The sequence below is a fragment of the Bubalus bubalis genome, chromosome 2 (genome assembly GCF_019923935.1).
Source record: "Bubalus bubalis isolate 160015118507 breed Murrah chromosome 2, NDDB_SH_1, whole genome shotgun sequence".
Lineage (NCBI taxonomy): Eukaryota > Metazoa > Chordata > Mammalia > Artiodactyla > Bovidae > Bubalus > Bubalus bubalis.
The window spans coordinates 167,727,461-167,744,066 of NC_059158.1; the positions used below are offsets into that span (position 1 = coordinate 167,727,461).

Consider the following 16,606-nt stretch of genomic DNA (forward strand, 5'->3'; position numbering starts at 1 on the left):
TCCATATTTTCCTTTTAAGTTACTGTTGTTTTGTCAGTCATGTTTCTACTTGTTTGCCTTAGCATGAATAGAATGCTATATTTCTAATTTAAAAAAAAATAGATATGCAACAAATAACAAAGGTTTACTATATAGCACAGGGAACTATACTTAATATCTTGTAATAACCTATAATGGAAAATAATCTCAAAAATAATATATGTGTGTATATATGACTGAATCACCTTGCTGTGCACCTGAAACATTGTGAGTCGACTATACTTCAATAATATATATATATATAAAGAAAAAAATAAAAACTCACAAAAACAAGCAAAAAAAGACTTTAAGACCTGTAACAATAAAACTCCTAGAAGAAAAATAAAATTACAAATTCAATCTCTTCACTTCTTATAGATCTATTCAGACTTTTGATTTCTTCTTGAGTCAATTTTGGTAATCAATGCCTCTCTATGGAGAAGGCAATGGCACCCCACTCCAGAACTCTCACCTGGAAAATCCCATGGATGGAGGAGCCTGGTAGGCTGCAGTCCATGGGATCGCTAAGTCGGGCATGACTGAGCGACTTCACTTTCACTTTTCACTTTCATGCATTGGAGAAGGAAATGGCAACCCACTCCAGTGTTCTTGCCTGGAGAATCCCAGGGACGGGGGAGCCTCGTAGGCTGCCGTCAATCGGGTCGCACAGAGTTGGACACGACTGAAGTGACTTAGCAGTGCCTCTCTAAGAATTTGTCCTTTTTGTCTAAGTTATCTAATTTTGTGGCATATCATGGTTCATAGTATTCCCTTATAATTCGTTTTATTTCATCACTTTTTATGGTTTGTATGTTTGGGGGAGAATGTTTCAATAGTCTTCTCATGGTGTAAGGACCTCGCTGATCTCTCCTCATGAGAAGAGCCCAGAACAGCATTAACATATATACACGACTATGTGTAAAATAGGGAGCTAGTGGGAAGTTGCGGTATGGCACAGGGAGCTCAGCTCGGTGCTCTGTGATGACCTAGAGGGTTGGAATGTGGCGGAGTGGGAGGGAAGCTCAAAAGGAAAGGAATATGTGTATACTTACAGCTGATTCCTTTTGTTGTGCAACAGAAACTAATATAACACTGAAAAACAATTATACTCAAACTTTAAAAAGTTTAAAAAAAATTGGTCAAAGGACTCAATCTGCTAATTAACCTTTCATTTATACTACTGAGCCTCTAGTATATGCCATCACTGTTCCAGGCCCTAGATTCATCTAGAGACAAAGGCTGTGAAGGCAGTATGATAAGGGAATATAACAGAAAGTTATTGATTGAAAGTTATTCGGGAGGAGGAAAGGCTCCCGAACTTCGGCCATAGTCTCTTCTCACCCACAAGTGTGATGTACTACCAATGATTTCTACATCTGTGATGTAAGAAAAAGGCCATTTCCTGACCCATCTCATAGACTATTATGATTATTTTCCTATTTACAGAAACCATTTTTTTAAACTCTCTTTCCCCTAAGTATACTTTATTTTATGGAGTATTTACTTTTCTCATTATTTACAACATGTGCTGCCTTGTGTTAATTTCTTTTCACAGGTGAAAAAGGAATAATGGGGATGATGGGGTTTCCAGGCAACATTGGTCCCCCAGGGCCTCCTGGGAGCCCAGGCACCCCAGGACAGAAGGGTAAGTGATGGAGTATCTTCCAGCTATTAGAAGGTATGAACAATATTCATTTAATTAGCAGAAAAATAAATTATATTTTATCCTTTGAGGAGAAAGTATTTCTGAGGGAATCGTATATTTAATTTTGCAGTTTTCTGTATTCCTTTTTCCGATTTGAATAGAGGCATATTTTTCTCCCTATAGGCTTTGACCACTACCTTCATGTGGCTGCCTGTTTAGGAGCAACTATTCATCAAGTTTTTAGCCCTATTAACCTTTTTTGGTTTATTTGTCTTGTTTTATGATAAGCAGTTAGCTTTTGAATCCTCATGGACCTCTAAAGAATTAAGGAACTGATGCTGTTATTCCTGTCTTTTAGGGAGCTTTGGAATTCCAGGAGTAAAGGGCGCAAGAGGACCCCCAGGAGCCCAGGGGGAGCAAGGAGAGAGAGGAACTCCTGGGTCTCCTCAGATATTCCACTTAGTGGGGGACAAAGGGGAGCCAGGACTCAAAGGTAAAGACTTCTTTACATTTAGACCAGAACATCAGAGCTGATTCTGGGACTAAGAAATTATCCAGGAAAATCCCTTTAGTTGACATATGAGCACAGTGAGGACCAGGGTTTAATTTTGCACCCAAGCTCACAAAGCCAGTTGATGGCTAAGTTCCACTAGAACTGGGTTTTGTGCGCTTTAACAATAATACATCGCCTCTTTAATCATAACTTTTTATTCTAAGTTAATTCTGCATTTCAGTCTGCTGTCTTTAAACTATCACCAGTCAATTTTTAGATTCTAAGCCTCAAAGCCCCGCTTTGGCCAAGAATGGTGAAAATGAAACCTTTAGAAAACTCCACATAAAAAAGTTCCCTGGCTGGAATAGAAATCTCCACCTCAAATTCTACTCTATTCTATCAACTGCCAGGATGAATTCTTCTGATTGCATCTAAAAACTGCTTCTCATGTTCAGAGACCTTTGGAAAATAATTACTGAAGAGAAAATGTGTTTTGATTACAAGTCAATGCCTTAAAAAGGCTGAGAATTGTTAGCTGTAGCTGTTAAGTTCAAATTCAAACCCATTCACATTATTTCAAATTATTTAAGCTCTTTGTATGACAGGTTTCGTTATATGATCAATGCAATCAATATTAAATCAAAATTCAAGAAAGTCTGCCGTGTGGAGAAGGCAATGGCACCCCACTCCAGTACTCTTGCCTGGAAAATCTCATGGACAGAGGAGCCTGGTAGGCTGCAGTCCATGGGTTCGCTAAGAGTCGGACACTACTGAGAGACTTCCCTTTCACTTTTCACTTTTACGCATTGGAGAAGGAAATGGCAACCCACTCCAGTGTTCTTGCCTGGAGAATCCCAGGGATGGGGGAGCCTGGTGGGCTGCCGTCTATGGGGTCGCACAGAGTCGGACACGACTGAAGTGACTTAGCAGCAGCAGCCGTGCAGTCTTCCTGATCAAATTGAGTAACTTTAGTAAAACAGAATTGCTGTGTAAAATTAAATGTTTGCAGATCAAACTTATATAGCAGAGAAGATAATGTGTTTGTAGTTGCAAAACCATATAAAGTTTTGGGTAATTTGTAATCAATTTTGTGAAGTCAGGTTGTATTCAACAAATATTTACTTGTTTTTCAGGTAAGGATTTACATTCCAAGTACAGATTTGATTTTAAAGTTCTGTATAGAATTCTGTAGACCAAGCTGGCAAGCTAAATAGCCATCTCTCCTAGAATTAGGAAGGACTTCACATAAGTGACTTCGACCAGTGTTCTGGAGAGTGATTGAATCCAACTGATTCTCTAACTTAAAAAAATGGCTAAGCACTGGAAAAAACTACAATTTTTTTTTTTTTTTCTCTGTAAAGGAAAATGAGCAAGTCAAGGTCTTTGGGGCGTGTGCACACGTGCTAAGTCACTTCAGTCATGCCTAACTCTAAGGTCTTTGGGATGGTCCCCTTCTAATCTGCTGTCAAAGAGATAATTCAGTTCTAGGTGCATACAGAAGATTGTGTTGCATTTTTAGCAATGAAATAGAAAGTAGTATTAATTTTATAAAACTCCTCTAGAACTGGTCTAAGTCAGGATATAAAAAGAAAAAAAAAAAAATACTGGCACAAATGTCCAGTCTTCATAAACAAAGACTGCTTCGCTAAATTATCCTAGATGATTTAAGTAGTGTTGCAAACATTTTGGGAAAAAAAAATATGAATAGCATATCTGTGCCTGCATAAACTAAAATTTGGCTCTAACATCATGAATGCACAATGGAGACTAATTTATAATTGAAAAATTGTTTCTGTGAAATATAGAGGGACGCATGTTATTTCTATGCTTCTAACAAAGTACAGTATACATGGACGCTGTCCTGTATGTTTCCTTTTGGCTTTTCAAACACATAACCAAGGAGCAGAGAGTGAACAACAGCAGCAAAAGATCATACTATCTAGGCCTCTCTAATTTCAATATGATTCATTTTTTTATCTGAATTTCTGACTTGAAAACATCCATTGCAAATAGTGGAAGAGCTATTAAGGGTACAAAAAATCAGTCTTCCTTTCCTTGAGGAGTCTGCATGGGAGATTTAGGCATATGTACAAAGAGAAGGAGATGGCAACCCACTCCAGTATCCTTGCCTGGGGAATCCCATAGACAGAGGAGCATGGTAGGCTACAGTCCATGGGGTTGCAGAGTAAGATACGACTTAGCAACTCAACAACAACAAAAAGAAAATGAATAATACAGTAGAACTGTTGTGTTACTTTTGGCAAAGACCTGTGAAGCCCTTCCCACATGCAGGTACTATTCCAAATTTTACAAACATTGACTCATTTAATTCTCACAACAACCCTACGAATAGATGATTGCTATCATCCCATTTTACAGATGGGAAATAGAAAGGTCAAATTACTCAGTGTCATTCTGATAGGAAGTGCAAATATGGACCTCACTCTGATGTGGTTCCAAAGTCCATACTCACTGAGGGCGAATGGATACATGTGTACGTAAGACTGGCTCCCTTCACTGTTCACCTGAAATCGTCACAGCATTGTTTGTTAATCAGCTATACCCCAGTACAAAATAAAAAGGTAAAAAGCAAAGTCTATACTCAGCCTTCTCACTCTGCTGTCGGCTGGGTACCAAGACACTGAGCTCTGTGGGAGATGAACAAAGCAGAGAACACCTCAAATGGGGTAGTCAAAGAAGCTTCCATGAGCGCAGGAAACTATATGCAATATCCTGTAATAAACTATCCTGGAAAATAATATGAAAAAGAATATATACGTATACTACTGAATTACTTTGCTATACAAGAGAAATAATACAACGTTGTAAGTCAACTATACTTCAATAAAATAAAATTTTTAAAAAATCCTCCATGAAGGAGTATTTAAATTGTGAGTAGGTTTCAAATGAGCAAGGAGGATTCTTGGCTTAAAATATTTCCAAGTCTCCCCTTGCTTTAAGAATTCAACTTTCTTAGACCAGCATCCAAGTTTCTCTACCACTTGCCCTTCGCCTGCCTCTCCAGCCACATAACATGTATCTACTCAACAATTATTTTTAGAACCTACTGACGGGGCGTTTTACTCTATCCTAAAGACAGAGAGGTAAACAAAGCAGTGCTAATATCCTGGTCATGAGGAAACTAACAGCTCAGTGGAGGAAAGAGGTAGTCATGTCTCTGAAATGATTTATATCCAGGACCAGGTAGTAAATATCTTAGGCTTTGTGGACCACCTGTGATCCTAGCTGCATATTCTTCTTTGGTGTTTGTTTGTTTACAACCCACAAAAATGTGAAAGCCATCCTTGGATCTCCAGCCATAAAACATTAAGCCGAATTTGGCCCACAGGCAGTCGTTTGCCACCCCTTAAAATACAAAGCAAATGAATAAACTAAATAATACATATTTTAGGTTATGATAAAGGACATATATGGAAAAAAACAAAAGTTACAAAAGAAAAAATTCTCACCTCTTGCCACTCACCACCCCTTCGCACATGTATTTTCTTGTCTAGGAATTCCTGTTCCATTGCACGCTTTCTCCATCCAGCTGGCTCCCACCTGGTCTTCAAGATTGAGCTTAAAAATATCCCCTCTTCTTGGGACTTCCCTAGTGGTGCAGTGGTTAAGATTCTGTGCTCCCAATGCAGGAGGTCCAAGTTGGTTTCCTGGTTGGAGAACTAAGATCCTGCATGCCTCATGGTGCAGCCAAAGATAAAAATCGAATAAAAATTTTTAAATTCCCCCTCAGAATTCTTACCTGTAGCACATTGTGCCCAACTCTGTTACAGAAACTATCTCACTGGGTGGGGATTTTTTATTTGGCTCTCTCCAATTAAATACTAAAAACCGGGACAAAGGGAATGTGATTTACTTATGTCTCCAGTACTCAAAACAGGACCTGTCTATTAATTAGTACTCATCCTGTATGTGAATGAATGAATATGTAAGCGGGGAAACAGACAAAGGAAGTGACTCTGCTTGAGGAAAGGCATAAGCCAGGCCATGGACAGATTGTAGAATGCTCTAAGCACCATGAAGGGAATTCATCGTTTACTCTGTAGGCAAAAGACAGGCAATGAATATTTTTTAACAGGAGAATAATGTGATCAAAACCATGTTTTAGGAAAAGCAGGATGGCGTTGTGGGACTGGGTTCGGATCCCAGCATTACCACTAACTGATGTTGTAACTCTACATTAGTTCATTGACTTCTTAAGGAGTCTCAATTTTCTCATCTCACCACCCAGTCTGGAAAGGCTCAAGAATTCATTGAGAATGCCTGAAGGTTAAATCAGATAATTAAAAGAAAATAATGTCTTCCATAAACCAGTTACTTAATAAATTATAGTTTTAATAGATGGATTAAGAATCAGATCAGATCAGATCAGATCAGTCGCTCAGTCGTGTCGACTCTTTGTGACTCCATGAATCACAGCACGCCAGGCCTCCCTGTCCATCACCAACTCCCGGAGTTCACTCAGACTCATGTCCATCGAGTCAGTGATGCCATCCAGCCATCTCATCCTCTGTCGTTCCCTTCTCCTCCTGCCCCCAACCCCTCCCAGCATCAGAGTCTTTTCCAATGAGTCAGCTCTTCGCATGAGGTGGCCAAAGTACTGGAGTTTCAGCTTTAGCATCATTCCTTCCAAAGAAATCCCAGGGCTGATCTCCTTCAGAATGGACTGGTTGGATCTCCTTGCAGTTCAAGGGACTCTTAAGAGTCTTCTCCAACACCACAGTTCAAAAGCATCCGTTCTTCAGTGCTCAGCCTTCTTCACAGTCCAACTGTCACATCCATACATGACCACAGGAAAAACCATAGCCTTGACTAGATGGACCTTTGTTGGCAAAGTAATGTCTCTGCTTTTGAATATGCTATCTAGGTTGGTCATAACTTTCCTTCCAAGGAGTAAGCGTCTTTTAATTTCATGGCTGCAGTCACCATCTGCAGTGATTTTGGAGCCCAGAAAAATAAAGTCTGACACTGTTTCCACTGTTTCCCCATCTATTTCCCATGAAGTGATGGGACCAGATGCCATGATCTTCGTTTTCTGAATGTTGAGCTTTAAGCCAACTTTTTCACTCTCCACTTTCACCTTCATCAAGAGGCTTTTGAGTTCCTCTTCACTTTCTGCCATGAGGGTGGTGTCATCTGCATAGAATGCAGTAGTCCAAATAAGAATAGTGTAGTAGATGACCCTTGTCATTAATTACAGAAAAAAGAGAAGAGCTGTGTTTAGGTCACTAATTGCTAAAATGTTGGTTCAAAGTGTAAACATTATGATAATTGCTAGTGTTCTTTGAGAACTATACCTAACTCATGCCAGGAACTGTGCTAATGCTTTTTATGTGTTATCTCATTTAACCCTCTTTTTAAATAAAATATAAGCCTAAATCTGCCCATGTTCTTAACAAATATTCTATGTGTACTATAATAATAGCTCATAAATTTTAATCAGGATTGGAAAAGTCTGATAGAATTCTAACCTGTATATTTAATACATGTTTTTTTAACATTAGGACTTGCAGGAAAGCCTGGTGAGAAAGGAAATAGAGGCATTCCAGGGTTCCCAGGTATAAAAGGACTCTCAGGGCTTCCTGGACCACCAGGACCACCAGGTATGAGAGATTCTCTAATAGAAGTAACAGGTGTTAAGTTTTCCTAGGCCTAAATTTAACAAAAATGTGTTTTTAGAATATGAATTCTGCCCCGACGTTGTCCCAACAGGAATTTGCTTCTTATAATTTAACCAAATTGTGGTCAGCCTGTCTTAACTAAAAATATTAACCTACATGAAGTTCTATTTTGCATTCAAAATGTTATTTTGAAATTGCTGGTATGTATTGTACACTATAATTTATTACAATATCATATATCCTGGAAGAAAGTAAGAAAATGCTTTAGAGGCTTCCAAATTTGCCTCTTTCTATTTTAAACACGTTATTCAGTTTGTAATTTTTTTAAATAAATAAAGTAGTCCCCTATTCCCTGTGACAACATCAGTGATGAAATTTATTGCATGGTAATAACATTTCCTTACTGCATTTGGAAATCTCTTACTGTATTGTCACATTAGCCCCTTTTTTCCTGCTGGCCTTGGTCCTAGGATGATTTTGATGTTTGAACTCCAGGCCTGCTGACCAAAATATAATTTTCTCTAGTTGTACATTTTCTGAGTTGCCAGTCCCTTCCCTGTTTGAAGGCATAAAGGCAGCTAAACAAGTACCTAAAGAACTGGTCTGGTTGCTCTGGATTCACTCATTTGTGCAAGCAACAAGTGTTCATTGAGCATCTACTGTGTCCAGAAACTACACAGAACCTATGACTATTTATTTGTTCTTAAGGCCCCAGAGGAGATCCCGGCAGCATTGGCAATCCCGGTGAGCCAGGACCACGTGGCATCCCAGGAAGCATGGGAAACATGGGAGCGCCAGGTAACGCGTAAGGTCCTATTGTGAGCCTGCAACCTCATGATGAGTCCTGCTTCTACATTTTCTGTGTTGTCACTTTGGTTTTCCACTTGGTAGAAAGTTGGTGTAAAACAATTAGATATGCTCTTAGACAAAGGTAGTGTATGCAGCAAGAACATGAGAATGAAATAAATATTTACACTGCGCGGAAAATCATCCATTGAGGCTACCTGATGCTTTAGAGCTTCTGAGAAACCAACTTCATGGGAGAAGGATGGTTTGTGCAAAGGTCAGAAATAGAATCCTTCAAGATCTCTGCCTTTACCTATTTTACCTGATTTCTTTCCTAATTTCAGGTACTAAAGGAATGAAGGGAACTGTGGGGTTCCCGGGTCTAGCTGGAAGTCCAGGCCTCCCGGGTATTCATGGTCTCCAAGGGGATAAGGGAGAGCCAGGTTATTCAGAAGGTGCAAGGCCAGGACCACCAGGACCGAAGGTATGTAGGCCACTGAAGTATTTACATTTTGGTAGTGGAATGAGTCCTTTTAAATATCAACAAATATCTGGATTCATTGTGGGCAAGGAAAATTGAAAACATTACTGTATTTTCAGGCATTTGTCTGGGCTTTTTTTTCCTCTCTCTCTCTGAGGATGTCTATCACACAGTTTCAACTTCTGAGTTTATTTTCTCCAGTTTCAACCCCCAAGATATTTCTTATGACTGACCCTGCAATTTATGTATGCCTCCTGGTAGGCTTCCCTGATGACTCAGACTATAAGGAATCCATCTGCAATGCTGGAGACCTGGGTTCGATCCCTGGGTTGGGAAGATCCCCTGGAAGAGGGCATGGAAACCCACTCTAGTTTTCTTGCCTGGAGAATCCCCATGGACAGAGGAGACTGGTGGGCTACAGTTCACAGGGTCACAAAGAGTCAGACACAACTGAGCGACTAAGCGCATACAAACACTTAACTGAGGATGTCTATCACACAGTTTCAACTTCTGAGTTTATTTTCTCCAGTTTCAACCCGTGAGATATTTCTCATAACTGGCCCTGCAATTTATGTATGCTGCCAGAAGGAGTCGGTGACCACAGGCCCATAAAAGATGCCCACGCAGTGTTTGTTTTTCTCACAGCACAAAGTTGTCAGTCAGTCTCTGCTCTGGATTCAAATCACACATGCTTACAAAAACAAATTTTCCAACTTTATAATAAAAAACACTTATTAAACATAATAAAAGATATAAAATAAATTTAGAGCATTATTAAAAAGCAAACACACAAAAAATCCTAAGATACATTTATTTTTCTTGTTTTAGAACTTTATTTTCATTGCATTACACAGAGGATTTATTTATCCCGTCACAGTTTTTTCAGTGCTTGTGCTCTGTCGAAGTCCTCCCTTGTATGTTGTATCACACAGTAACCAAAGGTTTCAGCGGGGCTCAGTTGTTCTTTAGGTTTATCTTCTTCCAACCTTTCTGTCTATAGCAACTACACTAAGATTCAGAGCGAGACTGATAGAGAATAACTAGCAGAAATTCCCACAAGCAGGGGGGTTTAACTTGTAGTTCCATGGACCCCTGGGGAAGCCTATTGGATCCAAAGAAAAATTGAATCCAGATCGATTTCATCGATCCTGAAATTGAATGAAAACTGGAGACAGGGATTTTTGTTTGTTTGTTTTTCTTTTGTAGGCGTCTGTTATTTTTCATCAGACTTTCAAGAGTATATGATTCCAAAGAATGTAAAAATCGTTACTTACGGAACTTTCTCCCTGACTCTCTTTTAAGCCAATAAAATACCACCTTTCCTAAAGATTTCCTCCAGCTATAAACCAACAAGAAAGAAAAATTTTTAGAAACCACAAAGTCCCAAGAGAGTAACCCTTTATTACATGGAGTACAAACAAATTTCCTTTGCCTTTTATTTTTAACTATATCCTCAGAAAGCCAGGGAGAGATTCTTTCCATTCTTTCCTCAATGGAGAAATTGTATTTGACTTAATTCATTCAATTAATTAACAGTTTCATTTAGATTTAAATTTTTCATAGGTAACTACAGAAGAAATTTTTTTAAAACTGTACATTGAACACAAAATGAGCTGGCTTTATCAATGCTGGCAAATCTTAGTAACATAGTTTTTAATCAGCTACCTTCAAGATTTTGTAAGTCACTATCAAATCCATATGTTCTAGCTTATCATAAAAGCGAGGTACAGATTTAATGACTAGAAAACTATGGAAAGTTTTGGATTTTTTACATTTCTTTATTTATTTGCATGCAGAGTATTTGATGAACACACATCTGTTTGTTCTGCTTGCTTCTTACACCTGAGTTAAACATTACAATTTGAACTTCTACATTTGTGATTAACATCTGTCTCCCAGTGGTCTCTAAATTTCCATGAAGGCAGGAATTGTATGTATCACATACCTGTATGCAATTACCATCATATTCCTGGCTTCCTGGGCATAGGACTCTCTATGTAGCCACAGAGGTCCCATGCTGATAAGGACTCCATGCTTGGTTTAATGCTCTGCCATTTCTGTCTTGAATTGCTTTTAAAAAGTTTTTTTAAAAAAAGAGGTGCATTTTCATTTTGCACTGCACCCCACAAATTACATAGCTGTCCTGTTTCCAGCAAGTTTTCAGGGTGCTGGCTCACAGCAGACATTCACCATGAATTGCTAAATAAATCAATAAATGCAAACTAACATAGTTTATACTTAATTCTGATCACATATCCTGCTTATATGAGAATTTTAATGGTGTTTGACTGAATTTAAGGGAGATCCAGGATTGCCAGGTGACATGGGCAAGAAAGGCGAAAGAGGGCCACCTGGCGCACCTGGACGTTCGGGGCCTGCTGGACCAGAGGGACTTCCTGGGAGTCCCGGACCCCCTGGCCACCCAGGTGAGCCTGGCTTTGCAATCTGAATGCTGGAAGCCTGACACGTGTATGGCCCTCGCTTCCTAGAACAGTGAATGGAAAGCTGTTTAGGCTTTTGTACTATAGTTGCCTTCTTTCACCTTTGATCTTTAAAATCAAAGACACTAAGAAACAGCAAATGAATTGCAAGGAGCCCATTCAGTCCAGTTTGGTGACCTGAAATCTTAAAACCTCCTGTAAACAAAATTTTGGGAGTGCTGCCTCACATGTTTTCAACCTAAAGACATGAAATGTTAGATCAATGTACTCAGGATATTTGTATCAGTTTCCTAGGGCTTCCAAAGCAAATACACAGACTGGGTGACTTAAACAGAAATTCATTTTCTCACAGTTCTGGAGGCTGAGAGTCTGAGATCAAGGTGTCCCAGAGCCGATTTCTTCTGAGGCCTCTCTCCTTGGCTTGTATGTGGCCTCCTTCTCCAGGTGTCTTTCCTCTGTGTATCTATGCCACAATCTCTTCTTATAAGGACATCAGTCATGTTGGATTAGGGTCACCACCTGCCTTGGTGACCTCTTTTTAACTTAATGACTTCTTTAAAGACCCTGCCTGGGAATTCCCTGGTGGTCCAGTGGTTAGGACTCCACTGGGGGCCAGAGTTCAATCCCTGGTCAGTGAACTAAGATCCCACAACCGGGGCAGCACAGGCAAAAAATAAATAAACAAAGACTTACCTCCAAATGCAGTGATATTTTGAAATAGTAAGTGATCAAGACTTCGGCAGAGGCATTTGGGGGCAACACAATTTAACCTGTAACACGGTTGATCTGAGACTTTTTTTTTTTCCTGACATGTTTCCAGTTCGAACATTGGGTTGCTTTCTTATTAATATTTGCTTGTTATTTGGGTTTTCACATCATTTGATCAAAAACAACTACTCAGTCACTGGTTTGCAGCTTCAGGTCTTACCTAAAGGCAATATTTAAACTGTTTTTTCCAAACATGGAAAGGTTCAGTGGATTTGCTGCTAAATCCCAATTAAAGTAATAAATCAGACATTCAGCTGTTCACCTGGCTGGGGTACACATCCCTTTGAAAATGAGTGGGCACATCTCTGGGGAAATAACATCCAAGACAAAACCCACTGTGACTGGTAGCAAGAGCGACCCCTGAAGACCAGCTTGAGCACAATTGACTTAACTAGCATTTAGCCATTGTTGGAATCATTCATCTTGTGGTTTTCTTTTTTCCTTTCCCTCTCTCTTCATTTACAGGGAAATCTGGTCCTGGTGGTGATTTGGGGTCCAAAGGGATTAAAGGCTTCCCTGGCTTTCCAGGAACAAAAGGCCCTCCAGGTTCCATTTTTGTATTTTGTCTAGTTCCCTTTTGTGAGGGAAGCATGTTTTCCATGTGGCTGGAATCTCTTTCTACCTACCTGTATCTCTGACCCACAACTGCCCCTTGGAAGATAGCTTCCAGTTACCCAGTTTCCAGACAACAATGTGGAAAAGCGATGTTAGGTATAATTCAAAGATCGGGCTTCCCAGGTGGTGCTCGTGGTAAAGACCCTGCCTGCCAATGCCGGAGACATAAGAGACATGGGTTCAATCCCTGGGTCTGGAAGATCCCCTGGAGGTGGGCATGGCAATTCACTCCAGTATTCTTGCCTGGAGAATCCCCATCAGAGGAGCTTGGTGGGCTACAGGCAATAGGTTTGCTAAGTCAGACATGACTGAAGCAACTTAGCTTGCTCTCTCTCCCAATTCAAAGATCAGCCAACCTATGCAAAGTGAAAATCCTCATGATAGCACTAACCAGTCCATGGCTTTCACTGTGAATTTAGCTTCATGTCACTACAGTTCTGAAAAATGAACACTTTTTACAGAATTCCACACATCTGGGGTTCACATCAGGCCATTGATAGGAAGTAAGTCCTCTCTTTGAATGGCTTTTTTTCCCAGGTCCTCCAGGATTGCCAGGAAATCCTGGACCAGTGGGTGAGAGAGGTATTCAAGGACTTGATGGAATTCCTGGTCCAGCCGGAGAAAAAGGAGAAACAGGTACAGCTTGCTCATCATGGATATACTAGTTTTACTTTTCATAGAATGATTAGTGACACTTAATTCTTCACCATTCTAGAAATTCTTCCCTGAAAGAACTGATGACCTTTAAGTTGTTCTGGGTTGCAATAATTCTGTTACCAAAGTGAAGTTGACCAAGTAGAATAAATTTTATATATAGGTCAATTTCACACTAGGGAATATATATGTGTGTGCGTCAGTCGCTCAGTCATATCCAACTCTGCAACCCCATGGACTGTAGTCCACCATGTTCCTCTGTCCATGGGATTTTTCAGCTAAGAATACTGAAATGGGTTTCCACTTTCTACTCCGGGGGATCTTCCCAACCCAAGGATCGAACTCACATCTCTTGTAGCTCCTGCATTGGCAGGCAGATTCTTTACCACAGTGCCACCTGGGAAGCTATATATAAATATATATATATATATATATATGCATGAAGATGAATATATATTGTGTGTGTTAGTCACTCAGTCATGTTTAACTCTGAAAGGTTGTTACTGAGCTGTGAAAGACACTGGGATTCTTGGCCTCAGGAGGAGAGGAATTCAAGCCAGGGCCAGTAACGAGGCTTGACTGTTCAGAGCTTTGGTGTGATAAAGTTTTATTAAAGTATAAAAGAGATAGAGAAAGCCTCTGACTTAGACATCAGAAGAGGGCAGAAAGAGTACCCCCCCTGCTAGTCTTTAGCTGGATGTTGTATAGCTACCAGCAGGCTGCTAATTAGAGAAAGGGAATGTCTCAAAACTCAGAGACAGGCACCAGGCCCCTCACCCACAACATGCATTTTGAGATAACATTGGCACAAGGTGAGTCATCCTGGGCCACAAAACGATTGACATGAATCTTGAAGGACGGCAGGTTTCCAGGTAAATATATAGTTTCATTAACATAGATTAGGAGAACAACATATGAGTAAAACATACTGGTTTGTTGAGCCCTTATTGGTTCTGAATCTTACGTGGAACTGACTTGAAGAAAGACCGAGTCCAGGGTAAATGCATAGTTCATTAACAGAGCTTAAGAGAAACATTTCCATAAGAAAAATGCATTGGTTAGCTCATGGTTTGAGAAAAGTTAAGTTCAGGTGGAACCAGCTGTCATCATGGCAACACAGAATTTTAAGAGAAACCTCCTTTTAAATTTGTATAGAGAAGGGACAAAATCTGACACTTGTAGTTTGTTTCCTCCTGCTGCTTAAGAGAAAAAAAAGTCTGAAACTTGCAGCCTATTTCCTCTGTTTGCAGACCCCTAGCCTGCCTGTTACCCTCTCAAATCTTTGCAGTCCCATGGACTGTAGCTTACCAGGCTTCTTTGTCCATGGGATTCTCTAGGCAAGAATACTGGAGTGGGTTTCCATTTCCCTTCTCCATAATATATATTATATGATATAAATTAACTGTATATATATATATATATAACATATTGAAATACCAACATTTTCTCTTTCAGGCTTGCTGGGAGCACCTCCAGGTCCAAGAGGGAAACCTGGTCCTCAAGGTGAGTGGTTCTTCCTCCCAAACCTGGTGATATACATTTTCAAGGACAGAATCTGATTTAATAGCCCTGACAGATATACTTAGCATTCTGAATTAAAGAAGTCCCAATGGTAACACAGAACATTTATATTCCTAGCATTCAAGTAAAAATGTTCCATTATTACCATCACAACAAAATGAACAAACTAGACACAGTAATCCAACTTTCAAATTTCCATCTATGGAAGTAAAAGGACTTCTTCTCTATTTCCTTTCTTGCTATCAGCATGGTTTAAATGGATCACCTCCTAAAAAAATGGAGGAGGAACTGATAGCTTCTCAAGGAGTTTCCTCTCCATGCTATTCTGAGCTGCAGTAGTAACACTAATCTTTTGCCACCTTGTTCTCTTCATTGGTCTGATTCCAACCCCTGGAGCCAGTGTGTGGCTCAGGCTACTGTTTCTTCAGGGCTTTCCCATAACTCTCTCAGGATCTCAGACATGGCAATTTACTGAACATGTCATTAAGAACATACATGTTTTTGTTTGCCTCAGACTGTTGCCAGACCCTTCAAGCATTTCAGAGCTTGCAGAGAGCTGAAATCATCTAAATTCTTTTTTTTTTTTTTTAAGTATAAATTACAGGCAGAAAAAAGAACATGGTAAACAAAGTGTCCGATATTCCGTTTTATTTTCATCATCACTTTAAGCATTCTCTGCATGATATATAACTCTCCAAGCCCTTACCTCTGCCACCAGCCTCATCCTCACTTTTCCTTCTTCCTCCCATCTTTTCCTATTGTCATGCCATTTACTATTGGATTGGCCAAGAATTTCATTCGGGGTTTTTCCATATGATGTTATAGATTTTATTCCTAGAATATTCCTAGAGTAACACAAAGATGGGAGAGAGGAGGGGGAGATTATTTTCAATTCATAAAACATTTTCCATTCATGAATGTCAAAGCACAATTTCTTGAAGGTTTTCTGAGATTAAAAATATTAGTATTAAGTTGTGACCTTCTGGGGGAGTCTTCTTTGGTAAATCCAAATCTCACATTTCTCCCAGACTAGTGTTTATCTTATGGGGGAGAAGAAATCAGAGGACAGAACAGGAACAGCAGCTTTGTCGTTCCTTTGTCAGGGTTTGGCAACACTTGAAATGCACAAACTGACCCTGAAGTTTAGCTTTTTAATGCTCTGTTGCATTATCAGTGATTAAATAAAGTCATTGTAATTAAAATTCACCAGATAATAACAGACAGAACACTTTAGGGCTTATAGCATGCTTTTCATCTGCATATTCTCTCATTTGATATTTAAATAACTGAGTTAAGTCAGATATTACCTCTATTTTTAAAATAAGAAAACAGTGAAATGACTTTACCAGGAGCAACAGATAGCTGGAGGCAGAACTGAGTCTAGTCTGGACCTTGTCTTCATAGACTTAGATCTCTCTTGTTGGCCTCTTGTTGATTCTCTTTATAGAATCTTAATACCTTTAAGCTAAGTGTCTCTGTTATTAGGGATAGCCACAAACTATAACATCAAATACAGGGGCATTACAGAAACTTACCAGACTTTTT

General features: G+C 39.6%; 1 protein-coding gene across 3 annotated transcripts in view; it reads left to right on the forward strand.

The window, feature by feature from the left end:
* COL4A3 (collagen type IV alpha 3 chain) overlaps nucleotides 1-16,606 on the forward strand; it is a 159,170-nt gene that overhangs the window by 126,227 nt on the left and 16,337 nt on the right. For all 3 annotated transcript variants that reach the window (XM_006047125.4, XM_025262130.3, XM_006047126.4), the window contains 9 exons: nucleotides 1,574-1,663; nucleotides 2,022-2,156; nucleotides 7,679-7,777; nucleotides 8,504-8,593; nucleotides 8,926-9,065; nucleotides 11,362-11,488; nucleotides 12,737-12,817; nucleotides 13,424-13,522; nucleotides 14,996-15,043. In XM_006047125.4, coding sequence (XP_006047187.3) covers nucleotides 1,574-1,663; nucleotides 2,022-2,156; nucleotides 7,679-7,777; nucleotides 8,504-8,593; nucleotides 8,926-9,065; nucleotides 11,362-11,488; nucleotides 12,737-12,817; nucleotides 13,424-13,522; nucleotides 14,996-15,043 — 909 coding nt within the window. The remainder of the gene's footprint in view (nucleotides 1-1,573; nucleotides 1,664-2,021; nucleotides 2,157-7,678; nucleotides 7,778-8,503; nucleotides 8,594-8,925; nucleotides 9,066-11,361; nucleotides 11,489-12,736; nucleotides 12,818-13,423; nucleotides 13,523-14,995; nucleotides 15,044-16,606) is intronic.